The sequence below is a fragment of the Drosophila gunungcola genome, unplaced genomic scaffold (genome assembly GCF_025200985.1).
Source record: "Drosophila gunungcola strain Sukarami unplaced genomic scaffold, Dgunungcola_SK_2 000122F, whole genome shotgun sequence".
Lineage (NCBI taxonomy): Eukaryota > Metazoa > Arthropoda > Insecta > Diptera > Drosophilidae > Drosophila > Drosophila gunungcola.
The window spans coordinates 60,081-81,495 of NW_026453283.1; the positions used below are offsets into that span (position 1 = coordinate 60,081).

At 39.3% G+C, this 21,415-nt stretch overlaps 4 protein-coding genes across 4 annotated transcripts; 2 read left to right on the forward strand and 2 right to left on the reverse strand.

Moving 5' to 3' along the window:
- The first annotated feature begins 183 nt into the window (after positions 1–183).
- On the forward strand, positions 184–9,603 carry LOC128265411 (gamma-tubulin complex component 3). Its single transcript, XM_053001400.1, has 6 exons — positions 184–348; positions 492–604; positions 1,434–2,822; positions 2,886–3,078; positions 3,148–3,469; positions 8,303–9,603. The coding sequence occupies exons 2-6, from the start codon at positions 493–495 to the stop codon at positions 9,017–9,019; spliced, it is 2,733 nt and encodes a 910-aa protein (XP_052857360.1). The 5' UTR covers positions 184–348; position 492; the 3' UTR covers positions 9,020–9,603.
- LOC128265421 (peroxisomal multifunctional enzyme type 2) lies at positions 4,352–6,065 on the reverse strand. Its single transcript, XM_053001414.1, has 3 exons — positions 5,911–6,065; positions 5,686–5,834; positions 4,352–4,755 (listed from the first exon to the last, which is right to left on the reverse strand). Exons 1-3 carry the CDS (start codon positions 6,057–6,059, stop codon positions 4,541–4,543), a joined length of 513 nt encoding a protein of 170 aa, XP_052857374.1. The 5' UTR covers positions 6,060–6,065; the 3' UTR covers positions 4,352–4,540.
- On the reverse strand, positions 6,878–8,043 carry LOC128265420 (probable methylthioribulose-1-phosphate dehydratase). The gene is made up of 3 exons (XM_053001413.1): positions 7,809–8,043; positions 7,271–7,741; positions 6,878–7,190 (listed from the first exon to the last, which is right to left on the reverse strand). The coding sequence occupies exons 1-3, from the start codon at positions 7,934–7,936 to the stop codon at positions 7,097–7,099; spliced, it is 693 nt and encodes a 230-aa protein (XP_052857373.1). The 5' UTR covers positions 7,937–8,043; the 3' UTR covers positions 6,878–7,096.
- Positions 9,604–9,840: 237 nt separating the features above from the next.
- LOC128265409 (AP-3 complex subunit delta) lies at positions 9,841–21,177 on the forward strand. Its single transcript, XM_053001399.1, is given in 14 exon segments — positions 9,841–10,159; positions 11,503–11,598; positions 12,793–12,921; positions 13,400–13,540; positions 13,600–13,729; positions 13,812–13,951; positions 15,551–15,624; positions 16,475–16,623; positions 17,241–17,917; positions 17,989–18,625; positions 18,687–18,752; positions 18,755–18,832; positions 18,890–19,022; positions 19,681–21,177. Coding segments are annotated over 14 exon segments (3,174 nt in total). The 5' UTR covers positions 9,841–10,060; the 3' UTR covers positions 20,306–21,177.
- The last annotated feature ends 238 nt before the right edge of the window (positions 21,178–21,415 follow it).

The following is a 21,415-nucleotide window of genomic DNA, read 5'->3' on the forward strand; positions in this document are numbered from 1 at the left end:
ACAACCAGTGTTTTGGCTAAATCAACAGATTTAAAATTAATAAAATTATATAAGTCACTAAAAGTCAAGTCTGTTCTGTGTACTTTTTTAAAATTAAATTAAATAAACGGCCAGAGCTGCCAGTGTGTCCCCACCTGAGCCATTAGAAATTCAGATTTTGACATTGACCAGTTTATCGAATACGGTAACACTGCATTCTTTTTTATTTTGTTGTTGCTATTTTGATCATTTATTAAATTTTGCACAAACTACGCGCCATTTGGACGCTTTTTGGACATTTCCCCCGGGCATTTCGAACATTAGCGGAACTTGGAGGTGTTTTTATGCCGGATTTCATTTGGAAATCAGGTGCGCTTGTATATTTAGCCACCAGTTGTTGTCCAATTCGCATTTCCACGCCATCCCAAATTGGTATTTTATCGCGCGCGCCTTTGGATTTATAAATATATATATCCCAATCGGAGTTATCAACTCCAATTTCTGTCCGCCAGGATGTCGCAGGAAAAGATTGGTGCCAATGTGGCCGGCATGACATCAGAAATAGAAGAGATTCTCTTGGATTTTTGCATCTGCATTCAGGGCAAACAGTCGCCCGAAGTTCACGGTAAGATTTTGGGATAACTCATTGATTGTCCACAAGGACATTGCTTTTGGTCTACATTTTTGTGTTTCTCTGCATCATACTTATTTCCGGAGTCACCGAAAAAACTCCAAGGATATCGAGGACACTAGGAATGGACCATGTCAGATAGTATTCTAAACATTAGAGGAGTCCGTGGAATGCATCTATTTTGGGAACCTATCCTAAAATAAATAACCAATTAATCCATGTTTTACGAAAATGACAAATATTTGGATAGATTATATAGAAGTACATATACAGCTGTGGTCATGAAAATAGTGACATTGGCTTATGGATATAGCATTTAAAACTAGCATTGATGCAACTTTTGAAAAATTTGTATATATATTCATAAAGCTAATACTATAAACTTAATGAGGCGCATATAAAAATCCACATATTTTATTGGTTATAATATTTTAAAAACATTAAATATCTTGTTCATCTTCACATCGTTTTGGCATAAAAATGTTTTTAACACATGATTTTTTTAACTAAAAATTTAGCTTACAATTTTTCTTTGATCAATGTTTTTTTTTTAAGTATTTTAAAATGGTATATGTATGATAAATGTGTGTTCCAAAGTCTTTTGATTTCGACTACAACATACAAATTCTCCAAGGTTCAAAAGTACACAATATATTGTGTTTCCAACTTACAATATACTTTTTATATTTTAAGTATTTTTTGTGTTTAATTTGGGAATTAAGGATATATGTACTTGTGCTGGAGACTTGGGAGAAGACAAATATAAATACTAATAAAATAAGTATTATATTCTGTGGTTTTAATATATGTCTATCCTCCACAGAACTCGCCATAGCCCGAGCTGCTCAGTGTTTGGCCGCAAATCCTGGTAACTTTCGCCATTCGATACCTTTTACCGAACGCGAATGTGTCCAGAAGATAATGAAGATCCTGAATGCCAGGGAGAATGTGGACGGATTTAATGTGGCGGGCAAATTCTACGCCATCTACGGCAGGTTTCTGCAGATTAAGTTCGATCCCTACCTAAGGCATTCGCTGTTGAGCTATCTGCTCTCGCTGGCAGACAAATCCGTGGAGTGGTCGTCTACAAATGGAGACTCCTCGCCGTCATCAATCACCACTTTTGATCGTGAATCGGATAATCTTCGTCAGGTTTTGAGCAGTCGAACGTCCGCCAGCACATTTCGCAGCTCTTCGAATGGCTCTTCCACCGCATATGCATCCAGCAAGCAGAACGGCAATGGCAATGGCAATGGCAGTGGAGTGGCCAACGGTGGCAGCGTATACAGCTACGATGCCTCACAATCCAGCCTGGGATTGGGCCAACAGCCCATGCCCAACTACCTGAGCATAATTGAAGCACAAAAGAATCCCGAAGTCATGCAGGATATAGTGACAAATGCCGTTTACTCCTTCACCGGCGTCCAAGGGAAATACCTAAAGAAGGACATAGTCTCGGGGCGTTTTAAGCTCGATCCACTGAACATCAAGGCACTGACCATCGGCCAAGCGGGCATGTTGGTCCGTCTTTCCGAACTTGGCTACTACCACGATCGCGTGGCCAAGTTCGCGGACGTGACGACCGGCTTTAATGCCATGGGCTGCATGGGTCAGGCCCTCATATCGAAGCTCAAGGAGGAGCTGAGCGACTTCCATGGCCAGGTGTCCGTGCTACACGACGAACTCAATCGCCACCGGGAGGCCCGACTGAGTGGTGATGGCGGTGGCGGTGCCGATGGCAATGAACTGACGCTGTTCAAGCTGCTCGCCTGGTACATGAAACCACTGCACCGGATGCAGTGGCTCACCAAGATCGCCGATGCCTGCCTGATGAAGAAGGGCGGCGATTTGGCATCGACTGTTTACGATCTGCTGGACAATGGGAACTCGATGGTCAGGGAACTGGTCAATCAGTTAATGACCGCCATTTGTGGGCCGCTGGTTCGCATGATCTCCACGTGGATGCTGGAGGGCGGCATTTGCGATCTCTACGGCGAGTTCTTTGTGGAGTCCCTCAGCGAAGTGGGTCCGGATCGGCTATGGCACGATAAATTTCGCCTCCGGTGGGCCATGCTGCCCAAGTTTGTGCCCCTGGAACTGGCCAATAAGATTCTCAAAACGGGCAAATGCATTAGCTTTCTGAGGGAAATCTGCGAGACGCAGGAACTAGTCAAAAGTCGCGACCAACTCAAGCAGATCATGGACAACAATGGTGAGTGGTTTGTGGTTGGTGTTTCTTACGAAGTGTTATTGTTATTTTCTTGTTTCTTTACAGTTGCCCACATCTTTTCTTACGTGCCGGACACTAGTTGGCATGCGGCTGTGGAAACGTGCTACCAGCAGACCTCCAAACATGTCCTAGACATCATGGTCGGTCCACACAAGCTGCTGGATCACCTGCAAGGCATGCGTCGCTATTTACTGCTGGGCCAGGGCGACTTTGTCAGCATTCTCATCGAGAATATGAAGTAAGTTTCATGCTAAAAACAATCAATATATATGTATATAGATATGTATTTATATAAACCAACTTGCAGGGACGAACTGGAACGCCCGGGCGTTGATATATATGCCCACGATCTCTCAGCCATGTTGGATGCTGCTCTCCGGTGCACAAATGCCCAGTACGATGATCCGGATATACTGAACCACCTCGATGTGGTGGTGCAGCGGCCCTTCCCCGGGGACCACGGCTGGGACATCATCTCGCTGCAGTACATCGTCCATGGACCCCTGGCTACAATGCTGGAGCCCACCATGCCGGTGTACAAGACGCTCTTCAAGCCCCTCTGGCGCATGAAGCACATGGAGTTCGTGCTCTCGAAGAAGATATGGAAGGAGCAGATGGGCAACGCAAAGGTGAGTTTGCTGGCAATTTAGCTTCTTATCTGCGTCCCACAAGTGCATGCACATATTTAAATAGAACCCGGCTGACCCTCAGATTGCACATGGTCCAAAGTAGACTGCTTCAAGCGGGCAGGGAACTGAGGTTTTTACTTTCAAATTTGGCATTTTATTTTGTACACGGTGTGCCTCCGTTTTCACAACTTTTGTTGTCGCCAACACTTAATTGGTAATCTATGCTAAAAAAGAAATTTTAGATGATTATCTTATTTTTCTTTTGAAATTACATACATTTGTTTTCTTTTCAAGTCTCATTTTGATTTTAAAACGAAATAAGCTGTCGATTTGTTAAAACGATTTAAGTTTATTAAAGTTTTATAAAATTGAAACTAAGGGAGTTTAATAGAAATTTATAAAAGTATTTACATTCAAGTATCCTGAGTAAAAGTAATGCACAAATTTGAAATGATAGAAATTTTGATATGGTCTGTTGTTGGTACTGAATACATTATTAAATATGTCTAAAATGTCCGGCATTGGCAATATATGAAATGTTGCAATTGGCAACAATCTCAAACATAAGTATCTTTTATACGTATTTGCTTGTTTAACATTATTCAAGGCCTATGACATTCTATTTAAGCTTATCTACCACGAAAAGCTACAATGTTCCTGATATTGTTGCTTTCCAAATTTAAAGATTAAAAGAATCCATGGATTTATAGAATCAAAAGCTTCACTCGCAACAAAGATGTGAGAAATCTGTGTTAAAAGGAAGTCCCAGTTCAAAAGAAATCGCCTATAATAACTATTGAGATAAGATTGCCCACGTAATCTAATCCGCTGCGATTACCCACTTACCGATAAACCATTCAATAGTATCAAAGTGCACAAGAATTTGTCGTTTTCGCCTTATGTATTATTTTCTAGTTTTGTAGACGATTTCCCGTACAAAAATAACATTAATTATGTGGTGAAACAAAAACACGAATACAGATTACAAATTACACACGAAAAAAAAATAGAACACACACACACTGTTGTTGGTGAGGAATGTGCAGACTGTGTGGGACTCTGTTGATCCTTTTACAACTTGGCATCGGTCTTCAGGAGGGGCGCCAGTTTCTGGGTGAGCATGATGTTGCCGGCAATCTTCAGTTTGCCCTTCATGAAAGCAGCCTGGGGATTCAGTTTGCCGAGGGCGATGTCAACCATGTCCTCGTCGGCGACCGTCAAGGTGGTGTCCACCTTGATGCCCTGGGCGGGTCCCTCATAGGCCTTGGCGTTCTTGCAGTCCAGAGCTGGGGAAAAAAAAAGAGGTTTTTCAGTACAAATTTTCACTGACTTTAAGGGTCTAAGGGTCAAAGGGCCACGAGGTTGTGGCTCAAACGAATCTTGGTATTTTTTGTATAGATTATAGGCTTCTTAAAATATTCTTTTCTCAAAAACTTCCTACTTATTGTTCAGTATATAATAAAATCCCAGTTAATTTTTTAATACATTTTGCATCTACAGTGATTTGTTGAATTTTTAAGATATTTACTGCCTTAAGTCTAAAGGAAATGTTTATGACTCTCAGGCCATTTGAATACTCTTTAACTGCATTCATTGATTTTATTCCTATAGGTATTACTATAGGTAACTATTTAAAAAAAAAAAATGTATTTAAATCCTAGTTTTCATGTTAAATCTAAGGCATGTTAATTACATAGTTTACTTCTAGATACATTATTAATGAATGAAAAAGTTAAAAGGCGAAAGAAACCGGGCTCTCTCTAAATAAAATTGATGTTTTTGCCGCAACAAGTTTTACATGCATCTTCATTGATGAAATGTTCAATACAATAGTGATTGTGTCTATGCCAACAGCTGGTGCCGAAGTACAAACACTGTGCACTTTGAACTGTGGCTACCAGAAAATGCAAAACGCGCACGCAAAGACCACGTACTCCCGGCGACAGGGTCGGAACCCAGGGGGTTGTCAACTAGGGGTACTTAACTGCCGCCCTTAAACAAAAAAATGTGTATTGAATGTAACTTCAACACGAAATCATTACAATTTGAATATTCAACTAGAGCAGCCCCTTTAAAATCATTACAATTTGAATATTCATCTGGAGGAGTCCCCTTAAAATGACGCCCCTGTTCTGTTAAGGGTTTGCCTTCTTTTTTTTTTTTTTGGGGGGGGGGGGGGGTAGGGGTTTGCGCAATAAGCGATGGGGGCTACTTACTCCACTCCTTGGCCACCTTGCCGTCCTTGGTGATTTTGTAGAGGAACACTCCGTTGACCGCCTTTGCCTTGGCCTCGTTCTCCTTCAGGCCATCGATGATCTTTTGGAAAACGGCGTCCGACTGCAGCGACATGGTTGTTGTGTGTTTTCTGTATGTTTTTTCCGTAAAAAATAAAAGAAAATCAGCGATTGGTTCGTTTTTTGTGCGCCGTGAAAAATGCTTACGATTTGAGCGGAGAACGCGAAATAATGAGCAGACAGCCTGTAATCGTCGATTTTATTGTGGCTTTTTTCACTTTACTCCCCGCCCGGAGAAAGCGAGATGGCGATACAGTGTGGAGCCGGCCAGTTACGCCCCACTCGCTCACTCTCATTGCTTTTGCATATGGTGTCGGAGTGCTTGTACTCTCTCCCTCTCGCAAAACTGTTAGCCAGCTGATGCACAGTGGGCCGAACCCATCAAATTGGCTCTATATTGGCAATAAAAGATCCAATTGGGGGAGTTAACAAAATTGTTGACTCTGCTTACCTAAATCATATCCATCATTTTTATTTAAATTTCTTAATTTTACAAATTAAGCCATTAAAAAGAAGTAACTATACTCCCTTAAACCAAGACTTTTCAATATATAAGACCAAATAATATATTTTTCAATAATTTACTCTCCGAACTGTCTACGCTTAAGCAATTAAGAAATATAGAAATTGGGTACCCTAAACATGTTCAAATTCTTTTTTAAGATTGTGGAAATATTGACTGTTTGACCACCTTTAAACCACGGTTTCAGGTGTGGAGTTTAGACTTTAACATAAACATGATACGCTTAACATGGACCTTTAACAGCGGTTATCAGCTGTTGACCATGGCTGTTACCACGCTCCTTGGTCCAAGTTTTAGTGCAAAGTGCGCACCAAGTTTGAAATGCCCATAAAACGGCGATAAGACTTGAAGAGTCTTCAGATTATTCGGGAAAAATATGTCACCTCACGAGCTCATTCAAGAAATATTATTAACCCTACTACCCTTAGAAATTTTTTTTTTTTAAATATGACTTTTTTTTAAATATCCCTTTATTAACAAAAGGAAAAAAATATATTTATAAAATACGTACATCTATAATTTTTTTCAAATTATCTGAGCATACCTCAAACTACAAATCAAAATTATTGAAGACATTAATAGTCAGTCCAATTAAATTTTATAAACCATATTATAGAAGCCAACCTTTGATTTTACAGGGGCTTACAGTACGATTTGTATTGTAAAAGCTTGCTTATATTTAGCCCATTTATGCCTACAAAACGGATACAATTACTATTATCTTGCATAGATTACAACATTTCTGATAGTAAATGCAGCAATACGTTTGTATAGGGTTAAACGACGAATGGCGTGTGAATTTTAATCAGCTCAATTTCCTGAGGGGCTCTCAAACTTCTCCGGATCGATTCCGGCCTTTTTCATTTCCACGGCAATGGAGAACAGATAGTCATAGCACTCCGACCTGTTTGTTTTTGGTTTTGGAGTAGATATAGGTTTGGGGTTAATAAAGGTGCTTGGTAGATGAAATATGTGAAAACCCACATGGTTTTGGCGCTCTCCCAGTTCTTGCCCCAAACGTAGACGCCGTGCCGTCGGACCAGGATGGCACTGCAGCCGGGATGCTCCATCATGGCGGCGTACATGCTATCGGCAAGGTCGCGCTCAAAGGGTGTGTTCTCGATGATTGGGACGACCAGTTGCTCGTCGTAGCGCAGATATCGCTTATCCGCCTCGTCGTACACGCCCTTGATCATCTCCAAGTGGGTGCAGCGGAAGGTTTTCCCCGGCCACAGTAGCGTGGCCATAACGGCGTGCTGCGAATGGGTATGGATAACGGCTCCAGCCTGGCGATGTTGATAGGCCAACATGAAGAGCGGCGTGCACTGGCTCTTCTTCAGGCCTCTGATCTCCGGCGGCAGCTGCAGATCCTTGCCAGTCATGTCCTGCACGAACAGATCCTCCGGCTGCATGCGCTCCTTCTGGACGCCCGATGGTGCTATGTAGATCTCATCACTGCAAAGGGGGGGAAATAGGTGCTATAGGGTAGAATAGGTGCTATTTTTCTGGCCGGGAAACTTACTTGTGTTTTATGCTCATGCCACCTCCTGTGCCGGTTACCCATCCCAAATGATAGAATTGCCTGCATAGCGATGGAATCAGGTGGCGGGGATGCTCCGCCGGCAGATCTTTGAAGATCGAAAGGGCCATCTCGCTGGCAACGTGACTTTTTGAGCCGTAAGTGCGACGCTTTAAGGCACTGATAAGAGAGATAATGGAAATCTTCTAAAAGCAACGAATCACATATGTAAACAATCTATAAACGATAGTCCTGCCTATCGACTGCAAGTTGCAATCGAATATGGCAGTTAGACAGCGTTGCCAGCTCTCTTTAGGTTTTTGAAATTTTCGACAAATTTTCAAATAAAGTTTTTTTTTTAAATAGGAGCATGTTTTTTTTATTTATTATAAATAACTTTAGGTATTGCAAAATGTATTAAAAAATAATGTCTGAATTTAAATGTTTTTTATCTAGAAACGAATATTAAATGTGTATATATCTTATGTTTTTTGCAGACCCTCCATTCGATGAAATCAGAGATCGGCAAGCCGTCGCACCGCCTGTACCTCTTCACGTCCGAGATCATGCACTTTATCCACCAGATACAGTACTATGTGCTCTTCGAGGTGATCGAGTGCAACTGGGTGGAGCTGCAGAAGAAGATGCAGCAGGCGACGGCCCTGGACGACATCCTGGATGCTCACGAGAAGTTCCTGCGAACAATCACGCTGGGCTGTTTTGTCAACACCAAGTCGGACATGAAGAATCTGGAGAAGGTGTACGAGAACATTAGCGCGCTGGAGAACTGGCAGTCGCTCTTCTACAAAGATTGCTTCAAAGAGCTGGGCGCCCGCCAGGAACTGGCCAATATAGTGGAGCAATCGGAGAGGGAGGGTGGCTTCGGCCTGACCAACGAGCTCATCTTACAGCGTGACCATGAGCGCAAGATCTTTGCCGAACAGGTGGAAATTGCCTGCCACGGCCTGGAGTGTATTGCATCCGACTATGAAAAGGCCGTTAGCAGTTTCCTAATGACCCTCAACTCCAGCCACGATCCGAATCTCCAGCTCTTTGGGACTCGGCTGGACTTCAATGAGTACTACAAGAACAGGGACACCAATCTGAGCAAGCCGCTGACTTTCGAGCACATGCGCATGAGCAATGTGTTCAGTCAGAACAACAGAAACAGCCGGTTCGTAATCCATTCTCCGGCCACCATCTCAAAGGAATAGCAGGGTCGGTGCAACGCTCCTGCAATCACATCATCCCAGTGCCAATATGCGAATGATCAGGCCTCACCATTGCATCCAGTTCAACTGCTGTTAAATATTTGAGATATCACAATACCATTGAAGCTGAAGCTAAGCAAACGAAGCAAACGAAAGCAATCAAGCAAACTAATCCAACTAGAAACTAAGCTATTTTTGCACTCATATGTACACATATATCTCAAGCATTTCCGTCAATCGGCTGGCTGATCGGCTGGCCATCAACTTCATATATCTCGAATATTTATCTCTCATCTCTCATTTTTTTGGGTAGTTGTAATCGAAAAGTATTAAACGAAGATTCGTTTGTCGAGTGGCGCACATTGTTTTTAAAATCCCCTAATTTTGAACATCGAAGGCTGTAGTTGCGAACAGTTGCGATGGCACAACTAAAGCTTATTTAAAACTTGTTTCTGTAAGTGAGTTTGTCAATTGCCGAATGGTAATGTTAGAGAATGTTATGGATTTTAATAGGAAAAGTTAGAGAACGTTTTAAAATGTTAATGTTTTGAACAGTTTTAAATCGTAATGCGAGCTCTAAATAAACGCTTAATGCATTGAGAGTTTCTTTAAATATGCGTGTTTAATTTTCCTTTAGTTTTAATAATAACTTAGGGTGTACTTTATTTAAATATTAATTTTATTTATTAACTGTCACCCTATCTGCTTCTCGCTCTCTTTCAAAACTTGTTGCTCTGCATCGGATTTAAATTCGATTGGCCTGCAGGTGATCGATAGTCCGCGGGCCGTCACTATTATCGATATATCGGCCAGTGGCCTTGTTTTGCGGTATGTTTTCGGCCGTCGCCATCTGGCCACACCACATCGATGTTTCCTTTTTGCAGCAACTTTTTGCAGAAAAAAAAAGAAAACAAATCGGAAAAAGACGGAAGTGAGTGTTTTCTGCTGCCGCCGGTGATGTGTTGAAATCGCCTCGCCAAGATAGTCAAAGTGTATACCCGTTTGCAAGCCGAAGAAATTGAGAAAAAAAAACAAAGAGCAAACATGGCACTGAAGAAAGTGAAGGGTAACTTTTTCGAGCGTATGTTTGATAAAAACCTCACCGATTTAGTGCGCGGCATTAGGAACAACAAGGATAATGAGGTAAGCGTGTCCCTTCGAACAGGCCCCCTCCCCTTTACGCCCTGTCCACCGCTTTACGCCCCCTACAGCCACGCCCCCGTCGCCCAGCTGTGCGTCCAATTAGAACTCGCTAATTGGCTGACAAATTTCGTTTGCATTAAGGGAATCTTATTAGAGTTTCGTGTGCATGCGTGTGTGTGTGTGTGGGTGAAAGTAGCTATGTGTGTGTGTGTGTGCGTCGGCATCTGCCAACAATGCAAAAGGAAAAGCAGGAAAATCTGCCAAAAGAGCCACAAAACTGAACGCAACTCCCACCTCATTCATTTAATTAGCGGCAAGTGCTTTTATCAAATATTTACCCACATGTGAGGTCCCCCTCCGATTGCCTTTTTGGTCCTTATCAGATGTTTTTCGGCAGGATCAACTAACGGAACTCACCATCTTTGGCACACAGAGAGAAAAATGTACAAGATAAATGATTTAAGTTACCTTTATTGACCAAAGATTGCCAAATAATATATTAAAAATTTTATTTACATTAAAAAAATATTTAAATGGTTGCAAAATAAAAATAAATGAGATTTGTAATTTAGACAAATGTTTTTAAAAAAACTGATATGAGGTGAAAAAGATAATAGCTGATTTTACAATTTATAAATCTTAAACATTTTTACAATTTTTTTTTATTCAAAGCCGTTCTTCTATTATTAGATTATAGATACATTATAGCGCCAGCAAATCTATAATTTATCCCATTTAACTTATAAAAAAGTATGTGAAGAATTTAACTATTTATTTATTAAAACTGCGCAATTTGACTTCATATCGATCTGCTTTTTTCCTGTGTGCGTTTCTAAGCGCTGATTTACAACAGTAGTTAAATTAATAGCAGCACTTTTAGGCGACCATCCATATCCATCCCATTAAATGCAGTGTAATAAGTTACCAACTGTGATGAGTAACCCAAATGGATCTTATATTCTTGTATTATGTCGGCTTATGATTAATATTTATTACTCATCAGTTTGTTAGGGTTATATGTTCTCAAAAGGATAATATTAAATATCTTTTAAAACACGTTTGAAAATTTAAAATTAGTTTGTTTTGTTTCGAGGTAATTACGTAAAATAGATTTATTAGCTTATTTTAAATTTAAATCAATATCACTATTGTGTTGGTTGCAACTGTATGTTTTGGAATTTTTGTTTACTTGATTTTGCCTCTGTTGCTGTGTGCATGTGGGGGGTATAGAACTGATAGCCCCTAGACGATTGTTTTATGATTTGCTCCCATTGCACATTTCGAATACTACCAGCATAGTATATAAATATACACATATTGATGGACATTTACTTTCTCCGCAGGCCAAATACATATCGACGTGCATCGAGGAAATTAAACAGGAGCTGCGACAGGACAATATCAGTGTCAAATGCAATGCGGTGGCCAAGCTGACCTACGTAAGTTCATCAGCCACCGCAAATCCCATCTCTCACGCAAACCACATACACTTTAGCCCACCGACTTGGAATTCTTGAGCCCAGGGTAGACTTAAAGCCATTAATTAAGGTTTTATTTAAACATAATTTAATAATTCTATATAATTGTGGTGAAGCATAAAACTTTGTAACATTTGTATTATTTTGTATTATCCATTTGTAAGTTCCATGAAAATCTGTTGCATTTCGTATGGATTTCGTCGGAAAAAATAGCATATATTTTAGATTTTTAGTAACAAAAAAAAAGTTTAAATAACTTGCGCAACCCAAAGAGGATTTAAGTTCGCTAAAAGACGGCTAGCCGTTAGATTAGAAAGTGCAGATGCAGCGTGCATGCCTTGGAATCAAGTTCTATCCATTCAAAGTCGGCAAAGTGCCTAGCTGTACTTAATGCAAATTGCCTGGGGTGTGGGCGCCCTTGTAGGCAAGTGTGACAATAAGGACAATAAGGACAAAAACAGCAACAGCCAGAAAAATAACAACTGAATCTGCGGAAGGAAGGGGGGCAACAACAAAAGCCAACCGCCCACTCGGTGGCCAACTAACAAGCGATCCGAAAAGATGCCATCAACAGCATGTAGCTGTTACAGTTGTGGTGCTAATAATAGCAACTGCAGTCGAGAATATAATTTTTGTTCTTTTTTATTTTATTAAATTTAGGATCATTACAAATTTTCTATTTTTGTTTTATGGGCTTAATAGATTTTAAAAAATGAGATTACAATGAGATTGGAAATGTTCATGCACATTTTATAACATTTACATTTTTATTTTTAGAAATTTAAACTCTTAACCTTTTTTCTGTGCAAGTGTTACTCTTATAAGTATAAACATCAATTTATGCCATTCCATTTAGTTTGACATTTCCAAAAATTTGAATAATTCTAAAAGTTGTACAACAAAATATTTTTTTTAAAATTTAAAACAAAATGGTGATTTAACAATTATTTTACCCCCGGGCGTAAAGTAGTGAAAACGAGATGCAGCAAAAGAAATTTCAATGCTAACGAGTCCTTGTGCCTATCCTGCACACTTGTTTATTAAGCTCACACACATAAGAAAGACCTTCTTCCACTTTCTTTCGCACCCCATACAATCAGCAGAAAATGTTAATATTTATTGATTTGATTTTGATTTCGATTTCGATTTCGACAGATACAAATGTTGGGCTACGACATCTCCTGGGCAGGCTTCAACATCATCGAAGTGATGAGCTCGTCCCGATTTACCTGCAAGCGAATTGGCTACCTGGCGGCCAGTCAATGTTTTCATCCAGATAGTGAGGTAAACCAATCTAAAAGTAAAAACAAAAGGTAGAAAATGAATAGTTTAGATTTCTTATGAAAGCATTTTATATATATAAAGCAATACCAAAATAGCTTGAAATCGATAAATTCTAAATAAAAGTAAATGTTTAGTTTTAAAATTTATTTATGTAAATATTCTAAAATGGCGAAGAAAGACGACTAATCCATCTATCAAAAAAAAAAAAACATATAGCTTTAATTTTTTGTTGTTTTTTTTTTGATTGATGGATTAAAGAAATGATTTCAAAAATTAAACATTTACTTTTATTAAAAATTAAATTGGATTGATGGATTAAAGAAATGATTTCAAAAATTAAACATTTACTTTTATTAAAAATTAAATAACTTTTTCATATTATAGACATGTTAGACATGTACTTTTTTATAATACTTAACGAAATGTCATTTAATTTTTATGTTTTTAATTTAATTAAACCTTTTTTGTAACATTGCAGCTGCTCATGCTGACCACGAACATGATTCGCAAGGATCTCAACTCACAGAACCAATACGATGCGGGTGTGGCGTTGAGTGGATTAAGCTGCTTTATATCACCCGATCTGTCCCGCGATTTGGCCAACGATATTATGACACTGGTATATATTAATAATATAAATACTTTGTTAGCTATGTGCATTAATCTCAAATCCACTAGATGAGCTCAACAAAACCGTATCTGCGCATGAAAGCCGTCCTTATGATGTATAAAGTATTTTTACGCTATCCCGAAGCATTGAGACCTGCATTTCCCAAACTCAAGGAAAAACTAGAGGATCCAGATCCAGGTTTAATCGATAATCTGCACAATATTGTGCAGCAATTTGCGCGGATTTGAACTTAATTGATTTGTGTTTCGGTCTGTTCTAGGTGTTCAATCAGCTGCCGTGAACGTTATTTGTGAGTTAGCGCGTAAGAATCCAAAAAATTACCTGCCCCTGGCGCCGATCTTCTTCAAGCTGATGACCACATCGACAAACAATTGGATGCTGATCAAGATCATCAAGCTGGTGAGTGCTGCTCCACTTCACTGGCCACCAAAGATTCACAATGATTATATTACTCTTTAGTTCTGTTTTAAGTATGTATCTTTTCGTTTTCGTTTGTTCACACGGACAAACACCGATTTCGTTTGCTGTATATGTATATAATACGTATACTTTTCTATATACGACAATGAATTTTTGTCTAACAAAAAGTTTATTAACACTACAACTACTCCTCCCCCTCTCCTCCCTTTTGCTCCCGCTCCAAACAAACAAACAAACAAAATATATATATATATATATATATATACTCAAAAAAAAAAAAAAAAAAAAAAAAACAAATACTAATGAAAACCGAATGAAATGCCAAATAAAAATCAAATGAATTTTAGTTCGCGAGCCTCACGACAATTGAACCGGCGCTGGGACGCAAATTGACTCAGCCCCTAATCGAAATTATTTCCAGGTTTTTATCGGCGCGCTTTTCTTTAATCAGATCAACGACAATTCCAATCCAAACTTAATTAAAAACCAGCACGCGCTTTGATTTACTCTAAAGCATTTTACTATTTACAAATTTAGTTTTTGTTCAACCCTTATCGTTTTGTTGGTATATATTTTGGTCTCCTGATTGTTTAAATGGAAGCAACACAGATATTGTATACTTTAGTAATTATTTCCTATGTTTTATGTTAATTAAATATTTCAAGGCAAAGCTGTATGGGGTGAAGATATATATGTCGTAGATAACTTTTATTTGTTAAAGTACTCCCAATATTACTTCACCTTTTGCAGTTTGGCCGCGATCTACATTATATTTACCACACCTTACACTCAAAACCCAATCACACACCCAAAACACATGAGCGTCGTAATTGATTATAATAATTGTATTGAAATAAACCAAAGTGACTTTGCAATTTCAATGACACACAACTTTTGTACAACCATTTTGATGCACATGATGTTCCATATCCCTTCAAATGAATAAGGCTTAAAGAGATAAAGAAAAATAAGTTGGATTAAATATGTAATGTGCCTTTGTAAAGGAAAATTATTAACGTAATCTTGTTAGAAAGACGTTGCAATTGAAAGATGACATTTTTAAAAATATTTTGCTAAATCTCTGTCTTTAAGCTTTTATTCATTCGCCTAATTTCACCACCGCAATCCACCACGTCGTACTACTTTGGCTTTATTATGTTTAAAAACTGCTTCATTCGCTTGATTTAATAACAGAAAACTTAAAACCATAAAATGAATACCAATTAAATTGTACAACTTGTATTTCGCTATAAAAATAAAAAACCAAACACCCAATACCCTGAGATACTCCAAATATAAAGACATATCAACAATGACATCCGATCCGGAAGGAAAAGGACCACACCAAGAGTGAAAAATGAAGAACGATTGACCCAAACTCACAGCCAGTTTAAGAGAAATAGAAATATATTCTTTAGAGTTTTAACTTACATTTTCCTTAAACATTTTATTTTAAGTTTAGTTTCGGTTTTAGCTTTAGTTTTAGTTTAGTTTTAGTTGTGGATAAGGACGTTGATGTTTTTGATTGTATGTAAATTATAATTTTTTGCTTGTTTCTTTTTCTCTTTGCATTTGCAGTTTGGCGCTTTAACCCCCTTAGAACCCCGGCTAGGAAAGAAATTAATAGAACCACTCACAAATCTAATTCATAGGCAAGTCTTAAATCATTGCAAAACAAACAAACAAACAAAAAACGAATGAACTGAACCTAAAAATACGATTTCCCCGAAAGTGTGTGGAAAATGATTGCAACAAAGCAAGGCGAAAGCAAAGAATCGAAAACACAATGTGACCGATTAATGGCCGATTACCATCGATCGATTGATAATTTGAAGCTGCTCGATGATTGTGCGACTGAATATTATATATTTTAGTTTTTATCATTTCACTGTACAAATATTCTAGCTTCTTATGTCCGTTACCTATCTAGCTCTCTTACTCTCTCTCTCTCTCACTCGACTTATAACTGTCGCCATCCTGCTTTAGTTTGTATTTGTTTTAGTTTTGTCTCTCTCTTTCCATTGTTTGCTTATTGATAGTTTTGCTTATCGAGCACACTCATTGAGAACAAAAGATATTAATTAGTAAATTCGTAATAAGCAAAACCAAACAAAAAAAAAAAAAAGAAAATGGAATCGAGCCGTTGCAGTTGTTGTTGTTGCTGTTGTTGGTTTTACTTTTTTGGTTGCCTTTGCTGCGTTGCTTCGCAATCTTGTGTTTTCCTATTGTCTATCGCAATAATCGTTAATTGTTATTGCTATCACTATACTGCTATCGGTATTGCTGCTGTTATTGTTGTTGTTGTTGTTGCCATTGCTATTGCTATTGTTGTAGTGCAATGTTTGTCGCTTTACCGCTGCTTACTCTTAATACAAGTTCCTTTTTTTTTTTCTCAAACTAATACAAACCACAAAAAAAAAAAAAAAAAAAAAAAAAAACCGAACAATCAACTAAAAAACCAAAACAAAAACGAACCAAAACCAAACCCAACTCACCCAACAGCACCTCGGCGATGAGTCTCCTGTACGAGTGCATCAACACGGTGATCGCGGTGCTCATCAGCATCAGCAGCGGCATGCCCAACCACAGTGCCTCCATCCAGCTTTGTGTGCAGAAGCTGCGCATTCTCATTGAGGATTCGGACCAGAACTGTAAGCATTTAACGCTTTTCTTTTATATTTTCGTCCTTTTGGTCCCAAAGACTTTCCAAATTTGTTATAGCTTATTGTCCCATTAAATTTTCCTCATGTATATATATTTTTCGTAATCACTTAGTTCTCATTTTAATTGGACTTAAGAATTCGCGTTCATGTAATTTTAAATTGTAAAGGAATTTTTATTGTCGTGTCTCATTAAAGGTTTTTCTTTTTTACTGTCCAGTTCGAAGAAATTTGAATAATTTGTAATGTTTTTGCATAGAGACCATCCTTATTATATTCAAAATTATTCTTCCTCTCTGTACTTTTCATGGGACTGAATATTTCAATATTTTTAAGACTTTTTAAACTAAGAAATTCGCGTTTTAATAGTTAGTAATGTTTTTGAATAGAAAGTTAAGCTCATTATATTCAAGATTAAATTTAAAGTTCTAAGAAATCACGAAATATTATTTTATTTAGTAGCACATTTTTATAAAGGGATTAAATTTTTTCCATTCGTAGATAAAAACTGTTTTTATGTGGGACTGATTGGCTTAGGAAAAACCACATTTAGCTATTACTACTAAGTATATATAGTTAAATTTTAAATATGTCCTTTCCGATTGCAGTGAAATACCTTGGACTGTTGGCCATGTCGAAGATCCTGAAGACGCACCCGAAGAGCGTGCAGGCGCACAAGGACCTAATCCTCGCCTGCCTGGACGACAAGGACGAATCGATCCGTCTGCGCGCTTTGGACCTGCTGTACGGCATGGTCTCCAAGAAGAACCTAATGGAGATCGTCAAGCGATTGCTGGGCCACATGGAGCGGGCGGAGGGATCCGCGTATCGGGACGAATTGCTCTACAAGGTGATCGAGATATGCGCCCAAAGTTCCTACCTGTATGTGACCAATTTCGAGTGGTACCTCACGGTGCTCGTAGAGCTCATCCAACTGGAGGCGGGCTCACGGCACGGCCGACTCATTGCCGAGCAGCTGCTTGACGTGGCCATCCGGGTGCCGGTGGTGCGTCAATTCGCCGTCAACGAGATGACCAATCTGCTGGACACGTTCACCGTCTCGGCGCAGAGTAACTCCATGTACGAGGTGCTCTATGCCGCCGCCTGGATTGTCGGCGAGTTTGCCGGCGAGCTGGAGGATGCGGAGAAGACGCTCAACATCCTGCTCCGACCAAGGCAACTGCCCGGCCACATCCAGGGTGTCTATGTGCAGAACGTGATCAAGTTGTTCGCCCGCCTGGCCACCACCTGCTTGGAGCTTCAGGATCTGCCGGGATTGGTTAGGGTATGTACTACTTCTCCATCTCCAACTCCATTTGCTCAATCAAACGATTTATCCATTCCATTCCCGTACAGCTGTGCGACCATGTCCTGGATAAGCTGCAACACTTCAACGGTTCCAGCGACATTGAGGTGCAGGAGCGAGCCAACTCCGCCTACATGCTGATCGAGATGCTGCGCAATCAGCTGACCACGACAGACGATGCCATGGCCATGGATATAACGACAGAGGGCGGCGGCATTCCGCCGCTGGCCATCGAGATTGTCCAGGAGATGACGCTACTGTTCGCTGGCGAATTGATTCCGGTGGCGCCCAAGGCGCAGCGCAAGGTGCCCCTGCCGGATGGCCTCGATCTGGACGAGTGGATCAATGCACCGCCGCCGGAGGATGCGGCGAGCAGTTCGTCTTCGGAGCACGACAAGGACGAGCTCTTTGTCAGCGCCTCGCAGGGCGGCACTGGAGTGGAGGGCAGTGGCAGCGTTGGCGGTGGCGGCGGCAAGCGTCGTCAGAGTCTGGAGCTGACGCCAGAGCAACTGGAGCGGCAGCGGATGGCCCGCCTCATGGAGCAGTCGAACAATCCCCACTACCTCAAGTCCACGCCAACGGCGAGTGGTGGCTCCGCGCATGCGGATCAGTATGACAATATCGACGACATACCCATCACGGAGCTACCGCTGGACATGGAGGGCGTGGCCGCTCTGCGCGTGGGCAGTAAGTTAAGACCAACAGTTGGCTTTATTTTAGTTTAACTATTTTATTTTCCTTGCTGCAGTCACCAAGCGATCGGACAAATATCTGCAGGAGCAGCAGGCATCGTCTCAAAGCGGCAAAGATGGCAAGAAAAGCATAAAAAGGGCAAGAAGAGCAAAAAGGCTAAGAATAAAGTGGCATACAATAGTAGCTCCGAATCGGAAGGTGGTAAGTTCGAGTGCGATCCCCATAGTTTCACCTAAGATTAATTTGTTGGCTTTGCAGAACCAAAACCCTTGCACATCGTGAACACCACGCTGGACATGCCCGAAGGTGTCTCCATGTCGGACAGCGAGGACAAGGACGGCAAATACGATCCAAATGATCCGCATCGAGCCCTGGACATTGAACTGGACATGTAAGTGCTGCCATAAATGGTCTTCTTAAGCTTTAAGCTATGTTATTTTTCTTTGCTTAAAAAATCTAAAGTAAAAAAAATCCGGCATTTCAAAGCTAGCAACTTTGAAAAAAATTAAACAACAATATTTCGAAGCTAAAGTAATTGAAGTCATTTTATATTAATCATGAATTTAAAAGGATTTCTTATTTAAATAATAGCAGTATATGCTAGTTTTAAAAAAAGTTTCAAAATATTTAATTTAAAAGCTTAAGTAGTTGAAGTTTATATTATATGATTTTGTTATTATTTAGATCATAAGAAAACCTCTCGATTTTTTGTAATTTTAATACACCTTGTAGACCAACTTTCTTCACTTCCGCATACAAGTCAAGAGCAAATAAAGTTTTTTTTGAGATTTTTATCAATACAAATCAGAAATAAAATAAAAATCCCATGTAACGATTATCTGAGAATTTTCAATATAAAAATCTTAAAAAACGATTATTTTAGGTTCTATATGAATTTATATTTCAAATTATTAATATTTTTTTATGCTTTTCTTGTATAAAAACAAAATTAGTGATTTGTATGTTTGTAATGTAGCTCATTTCCTTCATGGTGAAATTTTTTTTATATTTGAATAATGATTATTTTATCTTTTTTAATCATTCCACAGAACGGACTTCGAGGCGCCTGCGGTAAAATCCTCGTCCAAGAAGTCAGCGGCGGGTAAAGAGAATCTCAAGGTGCCGGCGGATTTAGCCGGCAGCAGTAGCGCCTCCAAGAAGGAACGGAAAAAGGACAAGGACAAGGACAGGAAGGGGAAACACCGGGAGCACCATCGGGAAAGTAAGCGGGATCGCAAGGAGGCCGCTGCCACTGAGCCGGTGATCGATCTCATCGATGCCGACACGCCCACTCCCAGTCCCAGCCATCGGTCCACCGCCCCCAGCAGCAACAGCAACGACAACAACAACACTTCGAACGTCCATCCAGATGCCGACGTCGCCACCGCCGCCGCCGCCAAGCATCACAAAAAAAAGAAGAACAAGGAGAAGTCGTCGCGGGAAGCATCGGCAATGGCCATCATCGATGTGGCGGGGGTGGAAACGGAGGAGTTGGAGGAGCAGCAGGTGGCCTCCAAGGCGCACAAGAAGAAGCATAAAAAGGAGAAGTCCCAGCGCAGGGAGAAAAAGGCTTCCGAATCTGCATCAGCATCTGTATCCGTATCCGCAACCGTAAGCGCCAGCGATTACGAACAGCCACTGGGAATCTCAACGCCCAGCAAAGAGATTTTTTAATTGCTAAGCTCCAAGTTCCACTCTTATAATTATTATGATTATTATTACGATTGTGTAAACCTCGTTTTATTTTTGTGTGTGTGTGTCGATTGATTACGCGTTTATCCAAAGGAAGGAGAAGACTTTCCATTTTCGTTAAGTTGAAACTATTGCCTCCCAACAAAAAAAAAAAAAAAAAAAAAAAAACTAAACTAATTATCGCTGCGATATAAAAACAAAACCAATATTGAACAAATTGAAATGCTAGCAAAAACAATAAAATAAAAATAAAATTAAACTTAAATCAACATAAACCATATATATATATATATAAATAATTATTAATATATAGAACTGTAATTTTAAAATGTAAAATGCCGCCAGTCTGCCAATTGCGGCTTAAAAGAATAAACAAGCAACAAACGGAAAACAGATGGAGAAAATTATAAACTATAAATCATAAATCGATGCAGATGTTGATAATCATCGATTCGATGTGTATCTATCTATTTTTGATGAATTTGTAGCCTAGAGAGCATGCGATTCCACTAAAAACACACCCACAAAACACAGACAATTATACATACCTATTGTTATATAATATGGAATTTTATAATGAATCCCACTCAGAACAGAACAAACTGCATGGATTGTAAAAACAAATTAACTATATGTATACATGTGAACCATATGAATCAAACATAAAGTACTGCTATACCATAATTACTACAAAAAAATAAAAAACTGAGACAAAAAAAAAAAAAAACGGAACAGAAGCTAAGTGAAATTATACATACATACATGCTATATTATATACAAACACCCACACAAACACACCCACATACAAAAATATATAAACGTTAAATAAATGAAAAGTACAATACAGTTGGATATTAATTGTTGTTACATTTTGGTGGTAGTGGGAAAATAATAAATAATTTTCAATTGGATAATCGCTTTAATTTTTGATCGATGGTTTTTTGGAGTTCATCGTGGTTAACAAGTATAATTTAATTTTATTTTATATGCTAAAAAAATAGAAATATATAGAAAACGAAAGAAATATTCAATTCAATTTTGCGAGGAAGAATAACCTTTTAAAGACTATTATATCATTATTAGTAGAAGAAT

Excerpts from the sequence above, each read along its gene's own strand:
- LOC128265411 (XM_053001400.1), top strand. The coding sequence starts at position 493 with ATGTCGCAGGAAAAGATTGGTGCCAATGTGGCCGGCATGACATCAGAA. Across the intron at positions 605-1,433 it reads ACAGTCGCCCGAAGTTCACG|AACTCGCCATAGCCCGAGCT; the intron begins GTAAGATTTTGG and ends TATCCTCCACAG. Across the intron at positions 2,823-2,885 it reads GCAGATCATGGACAACAATG|TTGCCCACATCTTTTCTTAC; the intron begins GTGAGTGGTTTG and ends GTTTCTTTACAG.
- LOC128265420 (XM_053001413.1), bottom strand. The coding sequence starts at position 7,936 with ATGGCCCTTTCGATCTTCAAAGATCTGCCGGCGGAGCATCCCCGCCAC. Across the intron at positions 7,742-7,808 it reads GGCATGAGCATAAAACACAA|TGATGAGATCTACATAGCAC; the intron begins GTAAGTTTCCCG and ends CCCCCTTTGCAG. Across the intron at positions 7,191-7,270 it reads TGGGAGAGCGCCAAAACCAT|GTCGGAGTGCTATGACTATC; the intron begins GTGGGTTTTCAC and ends AAAAACAAACAG.
- LOC128265421 (XM_053001414.1), bottom strand. The coding sequence starts at position 6,059 with ATGAGAGTGAGCGAGTGGGGCGTAACTGGCCGGCTCCACACTGTATCG. Across the intron at positions 5,835-5,910 it reads TCGCGTTCTCCGCTCAAATC|AAAACACACAACAACCATGT; the intron begins GTAAGCATTTTT and ends AAAAACATACAG. Across the intron at positions 4,756-5,685 it reads CAAGGTGGCCAAGGAGTGGA|CTCTGGACTGCAAGAACGCC; the intron begins GTAAGTAGCCCC and ends TTTTTTCCCCAG.